The sequence below is a fragment of the Condylostylus longicornis genome, unplaced genomic scaffold (genome assembly GCF_029603195.1).
Source record: "Condylostylus longicornis isolate FDR11 unplaced genomic scaffold, ASM2960319v2 ptg000072l, whole genome shotgun sequence".
Taxonomy (NCBI): domain Eukaryota; kingdom Metazoa; phylum Arthropoda; class Insecta; order Diptera; family Dolichopodidae; genus Condylostylus; species Condylostylus longicornis.
Genome location: NW_026578040.1, coordinates 2661715 through 2681126, shown reverse-complemented (window position 1 = coordinate 2681126; position 19412 = coordinate 2661715). Strand labels below are relative to the sequence as shown.

Here is a 19412-nt window from a genome sequence, read left to right as displayed (position 1 = left end):
GAGTTAGCTAGGTAGGTGACTAGTCTGCCGTAGTTTTATTTATATTAAATATTTAAATGCATTTAACGTAATAGTTAATAAAAATAATATTTGCAATCATGGGAAATATAGGATATTAAACTACGTTATAGATAGACAGTTTATATACATACGTGTATTGGTAGTTTTCAAATATAATATTTTATGTTGATGTGAAAATGGTGTACAATTTTATGTATTGAGAGAAAGCATATGTGAACTTCTCCACCGACACTAAAAAAAATATAGTTTGAGCAAATTTTCAATATGTAAGTATGCTTAGACCTAAATTTTATTTCCATTTAAATACGTGTTAAAATACAGTCATGGTTTGTTGTAATAAAAAGTAAGTCAAACATTAGTTTCTGTAAATTGATCGATAAAAAAATACTTTCTCTCTCAGTATAGAAGTGAAAAATAGTGTTTACATTCACATATATGTACATATACTACTGCATTAATTCCAATTTTTTTAATATAACAGACATACTTCTTCATCTAACAAAAGTGTGCTTAAATACATTGTTATATTCATTATTCATCTTTATATTAAATGTTATCCTAGAAGGGTTCAACGAATTACTTACACTTTTTCTTTCAAGTGGGAATTATCTTTATTTCGGGGAATTACTGTCAACTTTACATTGGAAATTTAAATAGACATATCCCCTACTTAAATAAACATAATATTATGTGTGCATATACATTAACAAAAGTATATATTATTTAAGTATATACTAATACATCCAGTATGTACTCTGGATTGTATAAAAAAAATTAGTTTTCAATTTAACTTATTTTTGTATACATTTGTCTTTAAACTTCTATGTCTGAAAACGTTTCGAATTTCGGTTTTATGTTTTTATTGTGTCGTTAACAAAATTTACTTTATGTAAATTTTTAAATGTTTTACATAATATGTAGTTGCTACAACGTATACGATCTACAAAGAGAAACCCATATATCTAATACGTCAAACAAAAGTTTTTCTGGACAATTTTTGTTGTCTTAGACCAGGATTTTAACTATAATTGAAAATGGTTTCATTCTCGAGATTTTTAAAATTCAAAACATGTTATACTTATTGAAATTGTTATACAATTATTTTCATTATTTTGTTCGTTATATTTATTTAAATTTAACTTGATTATATATTAATTTTAAAACTAATATAATAAAATTTAATATACAAATAGTATTAGCACCTTTCTATTTACATATTTTATTCTTATTATACTTTAAACGTGACGATTAAATGGAAAGTATACATTTGTTTAGCGTTAAACAATACTATGGTTATCAAGGTAATCCATAATTTTGAATTTAATGAAGTTTATTGGAATCAATAGCATTGCTTAGATTTGAAAATTGCTAAAAATATTTTTAAAAAGGTTTGCATAAATAAAATGGTTGCATATAATACTTAACTTTTGACATTATGGCCCTTATTATGATCGGCGAAGCGAATGATATTTTTGGCGAATATAAATTTTTGGTATTATGTTTGTTGAACGCGCCTAAATTTTAGGCGAATGAATATCAAATCTGTTGAATGAAAATTCTGTGTGACAAGTTTGGCGAATGAAAGCAAAAATCAAATTAATACATAAGTGTTTTTTTATTAGATATTATAGCATATATAGTGATATAATGGAAAAATCTCAACTATCTGTAAAGTAAATTCACAAAATTCTACAAATTATTGTAAAAAATATTGATTGTTTAATATTAATTTAAGCGTGAAAAAACGAACACGTAATTGCTAAAGGATAGAAAAATTGTTTTTGCAAAAAAGCAAAAACAATGTACATACATATGTGTGGTTTTAACCTTATTATTTCCGTTAGGTTTTCTGATGTCTTGCAGTAGCAACATTTTGGATCTGGCGAAAGAAAGCATTCGCCGACCATAATTTAAAATATCATTCGATTCGCTTAGTCTATTAGACTCGCCTATCCATTCGCTTCGTCGATCATAATAAGGGTATATGTTTTAAGAACCTGTTTTTTCTCTATTTGAATTGACTTTAAACCAAAATCTTTTCCAAAATGAATACTCACATTTTTTTAGATTTAACATCCCACTATTCCATATTTAGTGTTAAATTTCTTATTTGTATAGCACTTGTTTGAATTTCATTCTAACTCAAATTATATTTAATATGCTCATATAAATTAGATGTACTTTTTGCCCGAAATACTTTTTTTTTGTTTTGTTAAAAAACAATGTACTGTATAAGTTAACAATGAAATGTAAAAACAAAAGAAAATGTAATCCTTGTAGAAAAACGAAATTTCCATCTTTTCTTCTTTACGTAATGCGTGTATGGGTATTGATAAAAGAGAGAAGCTAAATAAGAAATTTAATATTCAATTAGAGAATGAATGTGTATCATGGGCAATCATTTTCGATTTTTTTTTAAATTAAAGATGAACTTAAACAAGAAAAACAACAATTTCAGCAATTTGAAGAAGATTTTTAGGTTTTAATAGACGTCAAAATGAATTTAACTTATTTACTTTTTCATTTTCTGTTGATATTCAACCACTTAATGCAAATTTGTAATTAAAATCGAAATGCTATGCGATTCTATATTAAAGCAAATACTTCGAGAAATCGAAATTATTAAAGTTTGAGTTTGACATGCCTGATTTAGGGATTCGATAATCAGAAATATAGCCACAATATTTTTATTACATACTTATGTATGTACATACACTATAAGATTGATTTAATATAGTTATGTTGAAATCCTGAGAAATATTAATAAAAATCATTTATTTTTTGTTTTGAGTTTTCCAAAGAGCTGATTTCCGTATAAATTTGTTATTTTACATTTAATTGATAAAAAGATTTCTTGTTGAAATATAGGTATTAAAAACTTAGTTAACTATTAGTGTAAATAAACTCAAATATATACATATATAAACTTCTAATATAGTATTTAGCACTTATATTCCACTTATAATTTTATATAACATTACATTCATTATACCCATACGTTCGTACGGGTATAATGAATGTGTATTATTATGACATACGTTCGTACGGGTATAATGAATGTTTTTGATCAGCGTCAAATTCTGTATGTTTATAATGTATGTTTTTGATCAGCGTCAAATTCTGAGTCGATTTAGCTTTGTCTGTCCCACCGTCCGTCCGTCCATCCCAACGATAATTAAAAAACTAATTGAGCTAAGTTCACCAAATTTTCACAAATGATTTATTGTAGTAAGTGCCAGAAATCTATTTAAATTGGACATGATCGGAGTACCGGTTCGGGTAGCTGCGATACAACTTCAAAAGTTATTTGGCCATATCTCAGAAACTATAAAAGCTGTGGTGTTGAAATTTCACATAAGCAAATATATTAGTAGGGCCGATGTGCTTGATAAAATTCGTTATAATTTTTTGGCTCTTTCTGGTAGCTGCCATACAACTTTAATAGTAGTTTGGCACACACAGTATTTTGAAAAACACATAGTGCTGAAATTTTGCATAAATTAATATGGTAATACGGCAACTTAAAGTCATAGTCTATCCCATAGTCAATTATGGCATATTTATTCGTACATAGGATAACAAATTCGTATGGGTATCACAGAGTTGACAAGGTCAACTCAATTTTTTCTCGTTTCGCATAACATGGTTTACATAATTGTCCAATTGTATAATCTTTTAACGGTCTTGTATTTTATGTAATAAAGAAAGTTATTCAAACCGAATTTACATAATTCAATTTATTTATAAATTAATAAGTTTCAACTTTAATTAATTTTCATGATTTTGTAAAAATTACAATATATTTTGTATTTTATCCATTGAAATCTGGGTCAAAAATCATTTATTTAAAAATTTGTTACTTGTTCTACTCGTACTATTAAATTTAGTTCTTTTAATTAACCTTGAGTAATTTGTAGACAAATACGTATAGTAAGTATATAGAACAACATCAAAAATGTTTAACTTTCCAAAAAAAAAGGAAAGAATTTTTTAAATTAGATTTAATAGACTTTTATTAAATAAAAGAGACTAAATATTAAATTAATCATGTACGAAAACTTTGCTTTTTCATACGCTAAGTACAAAGAAAATTTTCGAGGGTAAAAAATAAAAAAATTAAAAATAAAAATGAAGGCTATTAAAATTCGAAAAGCTTCTCACATATTTAACTTGCGAAATAAAAAAGTATGAGTTATGACTTTGTGGAACTACTTCAATAAAAATTAATACATATACGATTAAAGATTTGGGGAGTATTAAGTAGTCGATTTTAAACGAATTACGAGCTCCAGGCATTAGCTTAAACAAAATATGTTGAAGTTATTTTTGCTATAAATAGGAAATTAAATCTGCTCGGCATAATGATAATGTTAAAATTTGTAAAAAAAATTTGGAATATTCAAAACAAGGCGATAATGGGAAATACTATCATTCTATTAGACAGTGAAATTTAATAGAATCTGCATCAAAATTGCACTTGTAAAAATGACTACATAATGAGTACCAATGTTATTTGTAACGTACTTACTGAAACTTACTTCTTTATTTGCAAAGTTAAGAAAAAATGACCTAAATTATAGACATATTATGTTCTTGTTAAGAGAAGGGCTTTGACTTAATTGGCAGAAAATCAGCCTTGTCAGCACTTACACTGATATCTCAAAATTAATTTAAGCAGTGATGAATACCAGCACTGATTCTTGTTTTGGAAGGAATCGAGATAATGGTTCAATTAAATAAATTTAAATTATATAATTAATTAAATAATACATAATGAATTGAATTATTCAATTAATTTAATTGAACCTCAAAAATTTTAATACTATGTCGAAAATTTGGACAAACGCCTTAAGTGATATGATAACCCAGTAAAAGTATTTAACCCGTGTTTGAGTTTATATGGAAGTTACCATATAAACTATATGGTATATAAACCATCGCTTAGACTTTTAGAGCATCAAAAATTAGGCTAATTTTTGCTCAAAGTTATAGGTGCCAAATCTCAATGGTTTCCGGGATGAAGAGATTTTAAAAAGATTTTTGTAAGATTGTGAGAATAAAGAAAACAAAAAAAAATTTTTTAATTCTTGCTATTCGGAAACTACAAGGGGTGAGAAATTCGTCATACCTTGTCTTAAAGAATTTGATCCGCTTCTTCAAAAAAATTTCGCTCGAAAGTCATATTTATCGGAGACTAGATGGTAAGAGAAAGTACAAGCAAATTTTCTTTAAATTCCTATATTTCGAAAACCGTAGAGCTTTGACACCAACTTTTGAACAAAAGTTTTACCGATTTTCGATTTTCTAGACGATGATTGTATAATATTCTATTCATTACCGAATCAGTGTGTAATAGTATGACCGAATATATGTAATCTTAAGTTGTTGGTTTAAATAACATAAACCACCTCTTAAATAAGACTGCTATAATAAGTTAATTTCGCAACGCAACTAATATTATGTAAGAAATTTAAAAATTTAAACATTTTAAGTCGTAATTAATAATACTAAATTATGCCATTTAAATATAAATCTGAATTGTATTATACAAACACTAGCTATGTATAACATATGTGGGTACATTCGATGAAATCTATCAATAGTGAAATATTTCAAAGAAATTCAAAATCATTAAATTACTTTCATAACAGATATTGTGTATTTTATGTAAATACGCATGCAAATGTACATATTTTTTTAGCATATATTGCACATACTTATATGTTTTCAATATATTTTTACATGGAAACACATTTTATGAGCTCCAATCCAATAATTATACCCGTGCGAACGTATGTTCGAAATTTGTCTTATCGTTTTAACGCTAAGAAATAACGTCCTGAGATATAGACTTAAGTGTATGTTTTTGATCAACGTCGAATTCTGAGTCGATTTAGCTTTGTCTGTCCGTCCGTCCGTCCGCCCCAGCGATAACATAAAAACTAATTGAGCTAAGCTCATCAAATTTTCACGTATAATTTATTGTAGTAAGTGCCAGACTCCAATTAAAATTGGACACGATCGGGGTACTGTTTCGGGTATCTGCCATACAACTTCAAAATTTAGTTTACTACATCTCAGAAACTATCCAAACTGTGGTATTGAAATTTCACACAAGCGAATATTTTAGTAAGGCCGATGTGCTTAAGAAAAGTCATTGAAATTGCTTGGCTCCTTCTGGTAGCTGTCATACAATTTCAAAAGTTATTTGGTTATACCTTAGAAAATATAAAAGCCGTGGTATTGAAATTGCGTACAGACCAATACATAAGTGGGGCCAAGGTGTTTGATAAAAGTCGTTGAAATTGCTTGGCTCCTTCTGGTAGCTGTCACACAACTTCAACAGTATTTTGGCCATATCTAAGAAAATATTAAAAACACAATACTGAAATTTTGCATATATTAATATGGTAATATGGCAACTTAAAGTGATAGTCTTTTCTATAGTTAGGTATGACATATTTTTTCGCACATAGAATAACAAATTCGTACGGGTATGACAGAGTTGACACGGTCAACTCTATTTTTTCTCGTTTTTTCTTTAATTTTTCATTATATTTGAAATCTTCTTCTATTTATTATTCCTTAAAACATTTTTTGCCAAATATGTTCAAAAATACCAATTAGAAAAAATTTTTGACTGTTAAAAAGCATTTTTAAAATGCATTCAAAATTTCTTATAACACAAACAATTTAATTTCCAAATTACATACGAGTATTATGTGTTTTCACAAGGTGGTATAAAAAGTCGATGTATTGACGGATCAGAGCAAAACTTTACACTATTTATATTTGTCTATATATACGTAAAAAATATTTTTTTCACTACTACAAATTTGCTCAATTTAAAAAAAATGTTTTTAAAATTTTTTTTTTGGTGTTTATTATTAATGGTTAGTTTGTGAATAAAACTGGAAATGAAACATTTTACGACAATAGTATTGTATAGCAATAATAATTATTTAGTTTTTTAGTATTTTTTGTATAAAATTTTTCTACAACATTTCCAAATAAATTTTCTCAAATATTTCCGAACTATAGAATAAATAAAGTTGGGTCACACCAATGGTTTGTATTGTAGCACTTTTCCCTTCAACAAGTGAAAATTCTGCTTTTAAATACAGTCTATGTATACCTATCAAACTATTAAAATTATTTTCATTCATATACAAAACTATTTCTAGAATTGCATATATTTAGGATGACGCATATATGCAGTGTTTGAAATAAAGCAAAAATTAATATAAAAAGGGGTTAACATAATGCTCGATTTTAAGGGTTAATTGTGTGAGTTAAGAGAAATAATTATATTTTTTAATTTCATGGAATTTACCGTTAGCTTTTTGCGTTTATAAAAATTTGGAAAAGCTTGCGGTTTTGGAAATATAAGGTGTCAAAAATTCAAATTTTACAAATTTCAAGAGGTGATAACTTGAGAGGGGGTGGAGATGGAAAAAAATTTTCTTCTAACGAAATGAACTATTTGTTAATGTCTAAAAGCTCCTAAAATTTCAAGCTTCTACAGGCTGGGGTCTAGAAGAAAAATGACATCAAAAATTTGGCAAAAAAGGACTTTAGATAACGGTAAATTTGAACGGCCATTTTGTTTTTCTAAAGTTTAACTATAGTATAACGCGCTAGGGGAAGCAAGCCACTGCCTTTCTGCGTTTGCAAAATTTCAAAAATGCTTATGGTTTCATTGCAACAAATATTTAAAAAAGGCCATTTTTAGGGTTTTGGGGGGGTATAACTTCTAGAGGGGGGGAGATAGGTAAAAATTTTGTTCTACGGAAATAAGTTTCTAGTAAAGATCTATGTACGTATGAAATTTCAGCTTTCTATCTTAAAGGGTGTAGAAGTTTTGTAAACAAAAAAAGTGTCCAAGGACGGACGGACGGACGGACGGACGGACAGAGTGAAACTAATAAGCACTTTTTTCAAAAATTTTTTTGGAAAAGTGCTAAAAACATATGATTGTCAATAATTATTGCATTTTTACATCGGAATTTTTCATCGGTCGTTCTTTAGTTCATCGTTAAATCACTATTCTTCTTCCTTTTTTTGCACTGATATATCAAACTTTGAAAACCCTAATTATATTTTGAATTTGAATTACCCATTTGAAACAAATTTATTTGCTTGTTTATAATTCTTAGAATTTTTTACTGGAAACTATCATTTCAGCTGATTTCAATCCGCACGTGTAATATGTTATTAAGGGTTTTTACTCATTGATATATTAGTGCAAAAAATTGTTTTCCTTCAGCTTGTGAACAACCGAATGAAATTTTCGATGTATAATAATTGTAAAAAATTAACAAAAATACATATATGTATACATATGTATATGTATGATTTTTATTTTGTAGTTTGGAAATGTTTAAGAATTGCTTTTTTGTTATTCGTAAATTGACATTTAATAAAACGACACTCAACAATAAAATTCTGAAATATTTTTTAAAATAAATTAACATGTTTTTAAATATCATTTTTAAAATTTTGATCTACGAAAAAACATGATGGGCCTTCAGTGATTAATACAATTATTTTGAATAGAAACTTGATAAAGTATTGGAGATTGGAGTACATAAATATATACATATTCCTGTTAATATTGTAATTATCTGTATTTGTTGATCACTTTATCGCTTAGTGTTTGTACTACGAGTATTTCTTTAATATAAAAACATTTTAAAGCAATTTAAGTAAATGTTTTTTTGTTGTATGACGAAATCACGGTACAAAATTTTAATTAGAAATGTCATTTTTATATTGCTGTTATAAGATAACAATATTATAATGACGTTCGTATGTATATCCTTTTTGTCCTTTTAAAACTCATCAAAAAGTATTAATTTTCAATATTCATCAAAATCAAATCAAAAATTCTGTAAAAGTTTTATATACAAGATTTATATAAAAAGCGTATATAAATTAAGTTAAAGTAATTCCGTAACTTACCTATAATTTTTTTGTAGTATTCTATTTTCCTATATGCGTAAACTTGTAAATATTGCTCTTTTTCTATATTAATTAATTTAAATATTATTGTTTCATAAATTTAATAGTTATCCTTGTTTTGTTCTTATATCTTTTATCGTATTAATATTTCTGAACTCATATACAAAAAATGTAAGAAAAGTGCAGTTTATATAAATTTTTTTTCCTAATTAATTAAATATAAAATATTGGTTTTCTTTTCTTATTGAATTTTCAACAAAGCTAATTTCAATATTTCTTTTAAGAATTTTATTAAAATTTCGTTTGATGAATTTATTACTTTTGATTTTGTATGTGCTAAAAAATTGTGGTGGGCGGTTTGAAATAAGTATTCGTTTTTTCCAAAATTGTAGGTATGCACATATGTATGTGCTTTCTATTCTTTTTTTAATAGTTAATATTTATGCGTTAGGTCGATATCTTAGTTAGTATAGGCAGGAATCTAAAAGTTTTTTTGTACAAAAAACAAGTCTATAAATATTTAAACGTCTTTTATATAATACTTTATTGTAAAAAAAAAGAATTTTGATAAAAAAAAAGAGTCTAATGAACTGCTTTAAACGCGGTTTGCACCGATTTTTGTAGATTTTTTAGTTTAGATCAAATTACTTTTTATTTGTTTTTTTTTTTTTTTTAATCAAAACTTTTTGAGCTTGTGTGTATTATATTATATACCTTTTGTACTTTTAAATGAATTATCCTTTATGACAATTTTTTTTTGAAAAAAGCACACACTCTTTAACACTTGACAGTTTTGTTTTTTTATTATTCTTTTTAATATCACTTTTAAAATATAGAAGAATTCTTTCTTTCATTTACTCCCTAATCAATGCAGTTTTTGTGCGAAAAAAATTGTGCTACATGATAAATAAAAGATTTCTGCCTTTTTGTTAAAAATTTTTCAATATTTTATCAATTTTCAATAAAAGAATTTTGTTTTTACGAAAAATTATTTTCATTTATAATATTATTTTAATATGTTAATTTTTTTAATAAACAAACATAGAGGTTACTTAGTTATTGTAATAGAACAGTTTTCTGTTTTGGATTGAGTATTGAGTAGGTAACAAAACAGCAACCCATTTTAATAATAACTTGGTTAATTAAGAACAATTTTGATAATCACTTTATTTTGGAATGATAAAATTTTAATATATTTTCATATTTAAACTTTAATAATAAAATATAAAAAAGAAATAATTATTTTTTTTTACATATGTACATATATTCTGAATGTTTATTTTTTGTAGTGAAAAAATAAAAAAAAAAAATAAAAAACAAAACTTCAAATTATTGAATTTTTCAAAATTTATTTTATACCCGTAACAAATTTCTTTATATTTGAAATTCTCTCAGCTGACTGACCGACTGAGTTTTTCAATAAAAAATTGTACCTTTTTATGTAATTTTTTTTCTTCTATATTTCAATATTTAATTTTAACCCGGTATACAAAATTTTAATAAAAATCAATTCTATTTCGTCTATACACATGCTCCAAATTTATATAAGTATTGCTGTTGAGACAAAACAAATATGTAGTAATAACACTGTTATATTCAGAAAATTTTCATAATTTCTTATGAAAATAAATAATCAAAATCCCTTAATACAAATGCAGAACAGATGGATGACGTACCCAATACGACGAATTGAGGATGAAATATTAAAAAAAAATTTTCGAACTGAATTGAAACCAGTGACCTACCGTACAAAGGTACGAAGGAGTAGATATTGTCGGCAAATTGTTCTTCACATTGCTTTCTATAGTAATTGTCATAATTACCATGAATTGTTTACATGCGGTCAATTCAATTACCATTGAAACATCCAAAATTAAATTTTGGATGTTTAAATTTTGTTGCTTAATAAAATGAAATTTCTCTTAAAAGCACCATAAAATGAGAATCATAAAGAAAACTCAAAAATTTCACAAAAATAAAAAAATATTTCAATCGGCATACTTTGAAAACATAAAACATTAAAATTTCGTTGAATTACTTGGCGGCCTGATAGATATATATGGCATTATATATAGCTTTAAAATCTGGAAAACTTTTGAAAATTTTTTTAAATTTTTGTGTATGTAGTTAAATCAATTTTTGTAGAACTTTTGTAAATTTTTAAATAAAAATTTTGTTCAATATTTTATGATGTCAAAGGAAAAATTAAATAAACTTTTTACCTTAAATAAGAGTTTCATAATGTTTATATGCAAAGTAGTAATCTCTACTACAATTACTATAATAAGTAAAGTTAATTAGATGCACAATCATTTGACTTTTTACCGACCGTATTGTGTAAACAATAGGTAGGTTATGTGATGGCAACAAATTTTGCATATCGAGTTTTCGGTGGGAACGTACTTCTCCATAGTAGGGAAGTGTAAATAAACTATTTTTAGCAACCTGTCGGTCTGTCGTTCTGTCGGTCTGTCGGTCTGACGGTCTGTGTGTGCACGCGTGTATCTCAAGTTCGGCTGAACCGATTTTGATGAAATTTTATATGTAAGTTTGTTTCCACCATGGCACGGATCGATCAACTTTTGGTATATATCAGGCCTCGGGAACTGCACTTTTTAGCGGGCCGATTTTACATTTCTCACCATTTTGAAGAAAGTATTCAACCGATTTACTTGAAATTTCATATATAAGCTTTGCTCGATCATACGCAAAAATTCCTAACTTTTGGAAGAAATCAGGCATCAGCAACTGGGCGTTTACTACGGGCCAAATATACATTGTTGTGTATATAAAGAGAAATAATCAACCGATTTCATTGAAATTTAATACATGAATTCCTCGTATTAAAACAATGAACATGTAAATTTTTTGGAAAGATCAGGCATCGGCAACTAGACGTTTACTACGGGCCAAACATACACTTTTGTGTATATAAAGAGAAATAATCAACCGATTTCATTGAAATTTAATATATGAATTCCGAATATTAAACCAATGAACATATAACTTTTTTGGAAAGATCAGGGCTCGAGAACTGATTTGCGGGCCGATTTTACATTTTTCACCATATCCGCAGAACAAATTTATGGAATTTCTTGAAATTTGATATTTGAGTTCTGGTTGTTACCGAAACTAACTGGCGAGCATTTCAGGGAATTCGGGTAGCACAAAGCAAAACTCTACTAAGAGCCAAATTTACATTTTTCTAAGTATGTTAACTATAAGCTTACTAATGTCCTAAAAATTGGAACGAAGTATTTAACAGACATTTTTATAATATTCTGTAACACTTTCATTTAACTAGACAATACACAATGCGGTCGGTTATGTGCTGACCACATCAGATTTTTTTTTATGTATTATGTACTCGAACTCTGTTATCTACAGCTTTTAGTATAATACTTTTAGTACATATAAGAAAATGTTATACAGTACACAAATGAGAATAATGATTGGATATAGTACATTTTTCATGTATACAAAATCTTATTTTTCTTTACAAATTTAAAAACAAATCATATTTTTGAAGGTTAAATAATAATTCACAAAAATAACAATTTTAAGAAATATTTTTCTTAGAATGCAAATTTTTTTAAGTGATGTGTAATTTTCAATTTTATGTTGCTGCTTTTCCGTTTTTGAAGAATGATTTTGAATGAATTTGTATTCCATTTGCATTATATTTAATATGAGTTATACATACATGTGAATATATTATATGCATTATATATACATAATGTACTTACAATGAATAAATATGAAAAATTTCTAAACCTATATATAGATCTATAAAATGCACATGTACTTTATATAAAATTATAGATGTTTAAATTTATTGTTTTATTTATAAAAATTCTATGCGAATAGTTGTTGCGTATAAAATAAGTTTGTTTTTTTTTTTTTGTTGCATTTGGATTACAGTCAACAAACTATCTAAACATATTTACACTTGAACTTTTGTTTTATTTTCGTTTTCCTGATAATTATATTTATGTGATTTAAATCGTATTTTACCATCATTATATTTATAAAATACATTATGTTGATGTACATATTATGTACATATAATATAATATCAAAATTGTTTACAATTAAATTAAAAGAAAAAAGAATGAGATAACATTTTAAGCTTTAATTTCAGAGAGAGTTTTATTTTATGAAAGACTAACAAACGGCAAACGTAAATATATAATGTAGCTGTAGAAGATACGTATATTTTTGTCTATATATAAATTTATTGTAAAATAAGTAAGAGAATAATAATACTGTTGCGTGGTGTGGTGGTGTGGCATATCGTGAAATATATGGAGAGAAAATATAAAGCTTCTTATCGTTTCCACTTTTATTCTATGACATGCGTTAAGTTTTATCGTTTGTTGTTTATTGTTAATCATTTCAAAAATTCTGTTATACGTTTTAGAGTGACCATATAATATGTTTGTAAAAGAATTATAATATAAGATTTTCAGTTTAAGATTTTAATTAGTAGAAACATATTAAAATAGATTAATATTTAAAATTTTATGATACATAATATAATTGCATTATAAGTGTATAATTTTTCGTTATATAAATTATTTATTTGCAAACAAATTCCGAAAAATGAATTCTTGGTGTTTTTTTAATATTGTATTTGATTTCTTTTCTTTCTCTTTTGGACTCTTTTTGAAACTTGTTTCTCGATATGTTTCTAATCTTTATAGGAAGGAAGTTACCCTTCAGGAATTAACTAATCAATTTGCTGGTTTATTCGAAGGATTAAACTTGATTCGCTATTAGTTTATTTTGTAATAAAAATTATGTTCAAACGATTGATAAATTTGGTGCGTTGAATATTAACCTATTTTTCAATCTCAAAATTTCGATAACATCAGGCTGAAAAATTGCATACTACAAAAGAAGGAGTTGGTTTTATTTTATTATGTCCTAGACCAAATCCGAAAAAAACTATTTTGAGATATATATTAATATATGTATTTTGCATGAAGTTTGTCTGAATCTGCTTTCATCAAAAATTAATATCTGCGTTTCATTTATATCGCAATATACAATGCAGTCCGTTATATGCTGACCACATCAGTAGTTTTTTTGTGTATTGAAATATTGAAGATCTCAAAAAAATCATGTCAAATATCGACAGACTTTCAAGATACCGTTACATATTTTCTTAGAAATGGCCACATGTTGTATTTCATGTTGTTTCATAAGTATTTCATACATGATCTTTTCTATCTTAAAATTCTACTTTATATTTTTAACCTTATAATTTCTGATTTTTTTTATATCATAATCAAAAAATTTCGTATAGTGGTAGTGGAATAACTTAGTTTTAATGAGCAATAAAACCTTTTTTATTTTAAATATTAAAAAAGAAGTTGAGAATTTTAGCAATTTAAGTCATTTTATTAGGGTGATAGGTTAACACAAGTTATGTTTCTGTATCTTTTTGACTCAATTTTCGTGTGCTATATTTTAATGTTGATTTGAATTTTGAGAAGATGACATCTTTTAAAAATAATTTAGTTTATTTTATAATTATTTTAAAAACAATTTTTTGGTTATTGGCACAAATATTTTTATTCATAATTTTTGTTATTCCTGGAATTTGTTATTTTAAGGATAAGAACCAAAAAGAGTTTTTAATGTATTTTTATTTTTTTTAAATTTTTTATTAATCGGAAAATTTTTGAAGAATATATTTATTTTTTAAGGGTTTGTAGTCGCCTATTTTCTCAAGTAAGTACACTATTCGGAATTGATTTTGAAATTCGTGGTATTAAAAATATCCCTAAAGACAAGAGCTGTTTAATAATTGGGCCTCATCAGAGTATCATTGATGCAGCAGGTTTAACCGAAACAAATATTGTCAAAAATGTCTTATATATAATATAATTGTAGTTTTAATTTTTAGGTTTATACAAGGCATTTCCGTTGTTTTGGAAAACTGTAGTTGTAGTTAAAAAGGAATTAAAAGAAATACCGGTTTTGGGTTATTTTCTTTCTTTAATAGAATGTTTTATATTTATCAATCGTCAAGATCGAAATGAAACTATTGAAACTTATCGTAGCGTACTAAATAGTAACAAAGATCAAGTTGTACATTTTGCTGTATTTATCGAAGGTACTAGAAATTTAAAACGAAAATTACTTCCATTCAAAAGAGCACCTTTCAAATTAGCCTTGGAATATAGATTACCTATATTAATGATCGCAAACTCACAGTATGAATGGTACCGAAAGGATAAACCTAAAACAACAATCAATGCTTTAACTAAAATTTTGCCTGCAATGCCAATTGAAAACTTCAATGAAGAGAATATTCATGAATTGATTCAATACTGCCAGGATACATTACAGATGGAATGTGATAAGTTAAATAAAGAAATTGATGAAAGAGATCAGGTCCAGTAAAATTGATTGAATCGTATACTGGTTTTAATAAATAGTTTTATTTAATATTATATTTCTGGTTATTTCTAAATTCTAAATTTATTTGATCGTATTCCTTCTGCAATTTGTTTTGACACATTTCTATTAATTCATTAACATTTTCCTTTTCATAGTCTTTAGTTGAAATTTCTGGAAGTATATTAATAACAGCTTTGCTTTCTCTAAAATCTTTATGTAACCAGTCGTAATGGGTTACAATTATTGGCTGAATCGGACAACTACATTGTATTGCCATATAAAAAGGTCCTTTTTTAAATGGTAATAAAGTTTCTTCACTATTGCATGTTCCTTCCGGGAATACTAATATTTTACAGTTCTTCTCATTTATTGCTTTAGATTCTGTATTGAGTGTATTAATTGATTGGGATCTATTTTTTCGATCGATAAATAAAAAGCCACTCTTCCATAAGCCAATGCCAAAAAATGGGACATATAGAAGTTGTTTTTTTGCCACAGCAGTTATGTTGTCAATTACAGGCCAAATATACGAAATTGCTATAAATGTAAATAACGGTATTTTAATAATAATTAATACTTTTTTTGTGCACAAAAATATAATATCACCTACCTAAAACATCGAAATAACTTTGATGATTCATGATCAAAACATTCCCATGACTTTGCTGTAGGTTTTCACGACCTTTGATTTCCATTGTAATACCAAGAAATATTCTACAAAAATGTACACACAACCAGGATGCCATTCTGTAGAAAAACAAATTTTATATGTTTAAATGAGTGTTTAAATATGCATTTAACTTTGCCAGAAAAATGTATTAGGAGAAACAAAAAGCGAAATATGCAATATTAATTTCAAAAAACTATACCACAAAAAATGCATACTTTTAGGATAAGGCAAATTTTTAGAATTTTTTTGATCGTTAGTTAGATTCTTGTGTTCTTAGTATATTTAATTTGTTTCGCGGTTTAATTTGCAATATTTTCAGTATCCAAATTGTGTGGTTAGTAAATACGAAGATGTAAAAAAGTTAATTTTGCTAAAATTTTTGATATATTTTAAAAATATTGTGTAGTTTTGGTGCAAAACCTGCTACTAGTATCTTATACCGAATGTCCATATTTTTTTTTTTTTTGTTAAATTTTAAATAGCTCTTTGCGTTCTTAAATGAATGCTTCAACAACTCACCGACAAACAGACATAACTAAATCGACTTACAATTTCATTATTATTAAGACACATTAGACTTAAAGTGAAGCAAGGTAAAAAAAATATTGTTCCATATTTAGAAAGTTCAAAAACCATTCTTTGGTTGTTTAATTTTATTAAATATTTAAATGAAATTGAATTTTATTTACTAATATTGTTTGCTATACCTAACATATATTGAAACTGAATTAAGTACATAAAGAAATTTTTAATTTTTAATTCTTAACATTTACTTTATCGAACATATTATACGTACATATTTTAATAACTACATGCACTTATAGGTTTTCTAAAAATTTTCAAGTTCATGATTCATCGACACAAACAAGCAAAAAAGTAAATTTACCTAATTGGGGGAAGAGTCAATATTATAATAAGTTAGATTCTAACAATGTACACATATATTTAAATATATGTGTAATTTATGTATTAAAAATTTTTGGGTACTGCTATTATTCTGCACGCTGTTTTATATATTTATTCATCATACTTACAAACAGTTTTTATTACTCCTTTTTTTACATATAACAAAAGGTAAGCAGCATATTGATATACAAATTAAAGCTAACAAATAAATGAACATTTTAATACAGCGTGGAGCGCTCGGTAATATTTTTGGAGATAAAAAAATGCAAAATGCCAAAATAGAAAACACCCACGGATTAAAAATAGTCATTGCTGCGATAATTTTTTTTTAATTTAATAACTTTTTTAATAAAATCTTATCTATTTTTAGATTAATTTCTTTTATTTTCATAAGAATATATATTGCATTATAAATATTATAATTATAGTTCACTAATAAATTGATAAACTTTAAAATAATAACGATAAAAAAGTAATATTGTATGGACAGAAGAAATGCAAAAATTCGCGAGAACAGATTCGCGGCTGATCGTATACTGAAATTTTTTTGCAAATGCGAAATAAAAAAGAGAGAACAATTTTTAATTACACTTTATGCACATGAGTTTATTATATATGGATATATATAGGCATGTATATTGTTTTAAAATATTTTAGTATATGTATGCTTTTAAATATGTTGTATTTTTATGTATTTAATTAAAAAAGAATTAAGGTAATTTGTAAATAATTGAAGTACGTGTATGTATAAAGATAATGTTTATGTATATGCAATTAGTCTTTTCTCATTTATAAGTTCAATACGTATGTATTTTGTATATTGACTTGTGGATTATGCATTTTGGAGTGTATGGTAATCATACACATGATATGAAAAATTCTAAATAAAGAGAGGATTTAATTAATTTTCAATTTAATTTATGAGATAACAGGGAAAAAATTAAAATTTTATAATCAATTGGCATATTTTATTATCAATAAAAGGCTTCTATCTTCATCTATATAATATGCTAAAAAAGTTTCTCTGCACAGTCAATTGCATTTTAAGTATATGATTGTATATTTAACGGTTATCATACTGTTTACAATGTATGCATCGTTTACCATATCGTTTACAATAAATCTTATAAACTGATCGATTGATTTATGTCACTAATGTATAACGAAATAATAAACAATAACATGATTATTTATATGCTAGATTTCGTGACTTCTAGTTTTAGTTATACCGTATTTAAAAATGAAAGAATATTATGTACCTAACGTATAGAAATATCGCATATGATAACAGAAAGCCGAATAAATTAAAATTTTGAATTGGATTAATTTATAAAATTTGAGCGACATCTATTGTAAATTATAATGAAAGTTGAGTGAAAATCATACTTGTGTTAAAAGATTCACAAAAATATGTTTTGTTTTTCTTCCAAATCTAATTAAGTGAAAGTTTATTTTATTTAGGTAATATAAAAGCATTTAGTTAAGCTTTTGGTTTGTATACATAGTCATGTAACTATGTATATATGGAAAAAAAAAATGTGATATGAGAATCATAAAGTCACGAGGATAATTCTAAAGTGCGCAAGTTCGATTTTCTTTTGATTGTATTTAAATTTTAATGTTTACCACAAAGCATTTAATATTCGTTATAGTTTCCTTCAGACAACATACATACATACATATTATATTACAACGATTTGTCATATATGAATAACTTACATTGGTTACTGTTAATACAAACTTTTAATTCCAGCTGTTCTGCACAATTCATTTTAACCTCAAGTGATCTGGGTTTTTTTTACAAAATCTATTTTTTGCATATTGTTAGAAATTAAAAATATTTAATTGGTTGAGTAAAGATTTATATAAATTTTCTCGTTTATTTATTCAAAATCAAAATTTATAAAGTTTTTTCAACAAAAAGTGATGGACCAAAAAATTTATCAAAATTTATTTCAATGCTAGAATAAAACTTTACATATAGAAATATAATTTACATAGACATTTACAAGAAATCTAACTTCAATAAGAAAGATCATCGATAATAAAATTAAGGCAAGGAGACATTTTCGCATTTTTTAAGACGTTTTATACATGATGTGATGGGATATTATCCAAACAAATTTTAGTTTGTTTGAGGTTACATAATTAAATTACAAACATTATGCGATGGCATTATAGAAAAGTAATATGATTAAGTTAATCACGCTTAATACTGTGAACTAAAAAGTAAAAAGTAATTTTTAGTAATGCTTAGCAGAAATAAACAAAGATTTGAGGGGAAAACAAGCGTTGTAAAATACAGATGTTTGCAGTTCAACGAGTGGTGAGAAATTTTATGTTTAAACATATGAATGTGGCTAAAGCTGTTCTCATAATGGAAAAGAATTTTTTCGATAACGCAGTTCTTAACATCAGAACTGAAAAACCTTGAAATCTTTGTAAT

At 25.9% G+C, this 19412-nt stretch overlaps 3 protein-coding genes across 4 annotated transcripts in view; 1 reads left to right on the top strand and 2 right to left on the bottom strand.

The window, feature by feature from the left end:
- The window catches only part of LOC129612439 (putative 1-acyl-sn-glycerol-3-phosphate acyltransferase acl-2), a 30432-nt gene extending 20040 nt beyond the window's left edge, over nt 1-10392 (bottom strand). The window contains exon 1 of the mRNA XM_055526028.1: nt 8983-10392. The gene's annotated coding sequence lies outside the window, so the exon portion shown is untranslated. The remainder of the gene's footprint in view (nt 1-8982) is intronic.
- On the top strand, nt 345-15393 carry LOC129612367 (putative 1-acyl-sn-glycerol-3-phosphate acyltransferase acl-1). The gene is made up of 3 exons (XM_055525926.1): nt 345-364; nt 14694-14827; nt 14894-15393. The coding sequence occupies exons 1-3, from the start codon at nt 345-347 to the stop codon at nt 15391-15393; spliced, it is 654 nt and encodes a 217-aa protein (XP_055381901.1).
- On the bottom strand, nt 15372-17484 carry LOC129612469 (putative 1-acyl-sn-glycerol-3-phosphate acyltransferase acl-2). Of its 2 annotated transcripts, none has more exons than XM_055526075.1 (3): nt 17095-17484; nt 16001-16137; nt 15372-15927 (listed from the first exon to the last, which is right to left on the bottom strand). In XM_055526075.1, exons 1-3 carry the CDS (start codon nt 17274-17276, stop codon nt 15431-15433), a joined length of 816 nt encoding a protein of 271 aa, XP_055382050.1. In that variant the 5' UTR covers nt 17277-17484; the 3' UTR covers nt 15372-15430. The 2 variants fall into 2 exon arrangements, with proteins under 2 accessions (XP_055382050.1, XP_055382051.1); XM_055526076.1 differs by lacking the exon at nt 17095-17484 and adding an exon at nt 16276-16636.
- Nucleotides 17485-19412: the final 1928 nt, after the last annotated feature.